We start from the raw sequence: 6,000 nt of genomic DNA on the forward strand, positions 1-6,000 counted from the left end.
CCCACTTCACTCAACAAAATTGCTAAATTAATCCATTTGCTTTTTTTTTTTGGTCAAGTTTTGTGTAGGGGTACTTCTTTAATGACTGATCAGCATTTCATTAGAGAACCAAGGCAGGAAAGCTACTCTGTACCACAGTCCATCTCTGACGCTGGACCCTCTTCCACCGGGCATATCCCAATTCCAATAAGCTTCCATCTCCTTCACTATTAAGAAAACAAAGTGAAACACAATCAGCAACCACTACGCCCTCCCCATGCCATATTTTGTAAGCCGTAATTCCCAGCCTGTCTTGCTTTTAAACACTAACTTGCTCCAATACAGAGATGGGCTTCCCACCCACAACAAATATCTTAGTCCTAAACCATGGTTTAATTTGCAGGTTTATCTGATTTATTGGGTCAGCTGGTCCTGCCATCTCCACTCCCTCCTGGCCGTAGGGACCCGAGCCCACCCTTCGGAGGTGGGCTTGTTCTGTTTTAGAGCCATCTTTCAGGATGACACTTGCTTTACTCAAGTCCTTGTTCTTCCCCATTTCTCCCTGACGTTTCAAAAATAATTACCAGTGGTTCAGTAAGTTCATTAGCAAACTCCCTTAGGACCCTGGGCTATGTATCATCCAGCCCTGCTGATTTGTGGATAGGCTCTAATCAAGTGTTTCAAGTCTCGCTCTCCTTCCTCCTCCTTTCAGATTAACAGTTATTTTGACAAGATTCTCATTATTTCCTATTTCCTGGCGGTACCCAGGGACTAGGCTTATTTGAGTCCTCACTGTTGTCATTGTGGGTTTATTTTTAACCTCGGGCTCTGCTTCTCCACAAGGACATCGGAGTTTTGTGTTCTTCAGAAACACATGGTTTTGTCGGTGCCATTTTAGTCTCAGTTCATCCTGGGTCTTCCAGCGCTCTCTGTCTTTTGCCATTAACACTTTTCATTCTTCTTTCCTCTGCTCCAAAATTAGCTAAAGAAATAACTTAGCTTTCACCAAGCCTACAGGGTTACTACCCTTCTCCAGCTTCTTAGACCTAGGCCACCTTCTTGGCTGCAGTTAATTTGTCTTCCCCTCCCTCTTTTTCTCCCTGCTGTCCTCTGGCGTGCACGCACCCCCCAAGTCTGCCTTCTCCTTCCTGGCTGCTCTTGGAAGGGACCCAACCACCAGAAAAACCACTGCCAGCCCCATCCATCTTCACAACATCTTTAAATGTTGGGGGCCAAACTCGGGCTTCCTGGCAGATGAAAAGCAGAGCCACCCCCGCTTTTGGGGAAGGCAGCATGGAGACCACGGCAGCCCTGCATAGGCTTTTCCCGCCCGGCTGCCTCTGTCATCCCTCTGCCCTTTCAAATACGCACACGGGAGTCCAGCCCCTCGTTACCCATCTTCATTAGCCCAAAACGAGTGTCATGCCCTGCGCACGATTGCTGGCGAGGCTGAGGGGTTAAGTGGAAGGAGGGAGGAGGAAGAGATGAGGCCGAAGGGCAATTTTTCTTTCAAATACCTCTCACACCTCTGTGCCATCCCTCCTATCAAGAGCCTACAGGCCACGGGATTAGCCCAGCCTCATTATCCTTGATTTGCAAGAGATGTCTGAAGTCGAACACTTTCATTTTTAAAAAGCAGTAAGTTTTTTTGTCTTCTTCAGAGGCCAGCATATAGCTCATACAGCTCCCCTGCCAGTCCCTCAGCTGCAAGCCCCCAGCCATCAGATTCGTGTGCCCCGGGTGGGCTTTCCACACTGCTGGGCGGGCAAGGAGGGCAAGCGAGCAGGGCCTCCGGGCTCCCATGGCAGAGCACGACCATGGAAGGGGCCGAAGCAACAAGAGCATTTTTGGAGGTTTTTTCGCCCCTGCCTTTGCAGCATTCATTAATAGAGGAGAAACTTGAAGCAAGGGTTTATTCCAACCGAGGCGGCAGGGACCCTGAATTGCTTGGATTGCTTTTGCGTGTGCATGGTGTTACAGGGACGCGTCATCCTGCTACATTTGCTGCAGATGCCATACGTGGGCTGGAGAAGCATCTTACTTGGACTCATTTCTGTTGTTTAAATTAGAGACAACATTTACCTACCTGGCAGGAACACAAAAAGCATTAATTTGGGGGAGAGAAAGGGAGAGGGAAGAGAAATGCCCACACAGCTTTATATAGATAAGAATAAAAGCTGTATTCATAGTTTACCCCTCATTACAAAAGACTGGGTTTGTTTTAAGCCTACAAAGAAAATTGTTGGGTAAGAAGACTGACTAAAACTTTTTTTTTTTTTTTTTTTTTTTTTTAAATACAGCGCTGTGGTTCTGGATGGAAAAATTTATGCCACTGGTGGGATCGTTAGCAGCGAAGGACCTGCCCTGGGAAACATGGAAGCCTACGACCCTAAAACAAATACATGGACACTTCTACCAAATATGCCCTGCCCTGTTTTTCGACACGGCTGCGTAGTAATCAAGAAGTACATTCAGAGCGGCTGACGTTACCCGGGAGTTGGACAGAGAACTGCTTGTACCTGTTGAAAGCAGGCAAGAAGAATACTACTACTTAAAAAACAAAAGCAGCAAAGCCAGCCAGTGAACATATTGCTCTAAAGTCTTGAATAGTGTCTACATTGAATGTAGAAAAATCATCCTCACCTTTTGGTGAACGAGGAGCAGAGAGCTCCGTGCTATGTAAGATATTGTAACTTAATAATACAAGGGTGTCACTAGATGTTATAGTGGCACTTGTTCTGGACGTCGGCTTTTGGTCAACCCAGGTGCAATAGAATTTCACATATTTTTTAAGCTGGGGAAGAGAGGAAAACAAAAAAATAATCTGCATTTTACTTTAGAGCTCAAGCTTGATTCTTGAAATAAATAACCATGCAGATTAGTTTTACTATTACACTTTAGGCATCAATCTATTTGAAAGGTCAAAGTGTCCTTACCACTTTGATTCCTACATTTGTTTTTAACAAATACATGCTTTTCAATACCAATGACTGAGGGAAATCTTGTGTGACAGATGGCTTACGTTGATGTCAGTCTTCCATCAGATCAAACGCATCTTTCGGTTCTCTAGAGCAGAGCCCAGAGGGGGTGAGGTGGGGACTGGGCAGAAGAGGAATAGCCGTTGGTAATAAATTCCATGTAAAATGATGAAGAAAAAAAAAAAAGGTCTGTTGGGCTGGATGAGTTTCTGCTCCCGGTGGTACGTGGGGGGCACGTGTGGCCGTGCCCACGGGGCGGGCGGGGGCTTCGGAACTTTTTCCTCCCGCTTTCTGCTGACGAGCGAACTCGGCAGTGCTCAATTCCCGTAATGCAAGATGAAAACGGTTTCGATTCCAGAGGCGTTCTCCTGGTAAACCCGCTCTTCGCTTCTGATTGGGATCCCATTAGAACACACGGTGTAGCGTGGGGTTTCCACGTTTTCATCAAACAGAGAAGATGCCTCCTGTTGTGGCTACGCGCTCAGTTTTGGCTCTCAACCAAAATTCCTTACGTTGGGATATATGCCACTATCTTTTATGTAAAGTCTGAGAAGTTTTTTATTTTATTTTTCAAGTTTCCCCCTAGGTGCGGAAACCTTATACTTCTCTTATTTACAGATTTTAAACACACGAGTTTAAATCCCATGGTAGAAAAATGCATAGACTTAAGCCCAGTATAAGAGACTTCAAATGATTACTATGTAGAGTTGTAAGTATATGCACAGCACAGGGGTTATATTTTTATATATATTAAAATATTGTCTATCCAGAGAGCATTGTGATGTGGAAATTCTTTATAAATTTATACATAAAAGGATCAAATGGGAGATGGACCGGGTACCATAGAGGGGGCAGGGGAAAGAATCTTAAAACTCACAAATAGGAAGCAACCCCAAGCTAAGGACTGTCTGATTGCTTTCCAAGTAGAAGGACAAAAGTTGCCATACTTGCCTTTGCAGACTCAAACCCCAAATGCCGAGCCGGCAATTCAAGAAGGAGGGTCCTATACAGGGCGCGGGTGAGATCTTACAGTCAATATCTAGTTGAATTTCATACCAAATACGCTAGCCTTTTTATATGGAGGGAGGTCTGCCTACAGCTTTGGGGAAATCAATGCAGATGGTTAGCTAATCATCTTATTTTATTAATAATCGTTTATAAAATAAAAGAAAAAAATGAAATTTGTATCTTGCAGTATTTAAAGAAAAAGTGCTCAAGTCAGCTGAGTCAAGCTATAGGGTGACTCAAGTCTCTCATTTTGACAGTGAGGTTCCAGCCTTTGTTATGCAGTTGTTTTATTTATTCTTTAAAGAAAAAAAAATAATAAGCACAACAAAATTATATACGAGTATGTCATTTAAAGTATTTATGTCAAACAGGGTGCAAGTGTGAACCTAAAGATTGGAGCACAAGTTTCTAACTGCCTGGGGCAGGACTAATTTTAGTGTTGGTGTGTGCCTACCTCCAAAGGAGGTGCTACCTGTCAACAAGACCTAAACACATTCAACATTTCCAATTTAGCTTATTTCTTCATTTCTCACACTGGAACAAACTGGCTATTTCTGTGAATAATATTAAAAACAGGGTTATCTGTAATGGTATTGTATATAGTTTATGTTTACTGTTAAGTTCTTGTTATATTATAATAAATATATTTATAGATCTAGATTCAGCATCCAGATTGGATTAATTTTGTCACGACTGAACAAGAAACCACACTGCATGAACGGTGACTCCAGGTTTCATCCCAGCCATGGGTGAAAACGCGTCCATTCCGTCCAGCTAGCTTCTCTTGCAAATCCAAAAATGGATTGCTAATATTTAAATGCTCAGCAGCTTCCCAAGTACTTCCATTCTCCTTTCTGAAAAAATTCTTAGAAGTGATTTTGGCTTTTCTTCAGCAAGACTGTTTCTTCATCTATTTTCCCAAACAGTAAAGAACAAAAGGGCCCAAGATGAGTTTCGGAAACTATCTTGAAAAAAAACACTGATAAACAGCTTTGGTTGGTTGGTTTGGTTTACATGAAAGTGAGGATTGGTACTGCGCTGCTGCTGCGGTGTCTAAAAGATGAAAGCCACTTTCGCCCTGTGGTCAGAATTCCTTCGTATCCAGAGCGGGAGCTCTGTAGCTCACTGGAGGCATCTTTCAGAGAACACTTAAGCGCAACCGTTCATGGTTTCTTTGATGTTTCATTAGGGCGTCATCTGGTAGTTGTAAAACTGGATATGGAACAAAGATGAGCCAAATATAACTAGTCGCAAATACCACCGCAGTGGAACATTTCAGCTGGATCTTAGGAGGTAATATCTGTTCTACACATTAACAGCAAGAATCTAACATACACTGCAGTTGTCTCTGGTTTTTGGAGTACATCTATGCAAGTATTTAAACAGGTTTTAAACATTTTAGTTTAGGCTTAGTAGCTCAGGTTGAACAGCCGGTGAAGATTACTAAAAGCCTTGCAATTCAGTATTCCCCAACCGTGCGGCAGTAATCCAGACCAAGTGGAATGACTCGCCAGCCTTTCCATCGGCGCCCTGCAAAGATCTCTTACTCAGCACTAGTCAATAATAGTTGGTAGGATGAACAAGACGCAGGCTATTTGCTTTACTTGTATGTGGAAATTATTTTAGTTCCCCTCTGGGAAGCTGGCTGAGCGCTTTTGCCAAATGAATCATGTGCACGTATCTGCTCAGAGACTTTTCTTCTTAAAAGCTTTAAGAAATTCAGGGGACAGGCTGGCTCAGCAGCCTGATAATGATAAAAACTCTTTTGTTCGCTGGTTTGACTCTCCCCTGGCTCACCTGGGAAGGCGAGCGATCGCCAAATGGGGCTGTTCGCTGCGTTCAGGTAATCGCCTGCCCCTGACAATTTACACAAGTCATCCGCCTTTCTCCCCTGGTTTCATCTAGCGGCAAACACGCTGTACTAATAAAGCCTCAGCAACCCCGTCTTTTAATTAACTGCAGCTAGGTGTTAAGGCTGAGCTTAGCACAGTGCAATTGGAGCAAGCTAATTAGAGCGTTCGTTACACTTCAGCTT

At 43.6% G+C, this 6,000-nt stretch overlaps 1 protein-coding gene across 1 annotated transcript in view; it reads left to right on the top strand.

Annotated features, from left to right (window-relative positions):
• KLHL29 (kelch like family member 29) overlaps window positions 1-2,970 on the top strand; it is a 403,676-nt gene extending 400,706 nt beyond the window's left edge. Inside the window, exon 14 of the mRNA XM_082306362.1 lies at window positions 2,280-2,970. Within this exon, the coding sequence (XP_082162488.1) occupies window positions 2,280-2,463 (184 nt within the window). The 3' untranslated portion in view covers window positions 2,464-2,970. The remainder of the gene's footprint in view (window positions 1-2,279) is intronic.
• Window positions 2,971-6,000: the final 3,030 nt, after the last annotated feature.

The sequence above is a fragment of the Platalea leucorodia genome, assembly GCF_965183815.1.
Source record: "Platalea leucorodia genome assembly, chromosome: 3".
NCBI lineage: Eukaryota > Metazoa > Chordata > Aves > Pelecaniformes > Threskiornithidae > Platalea > Platalea leucorodia.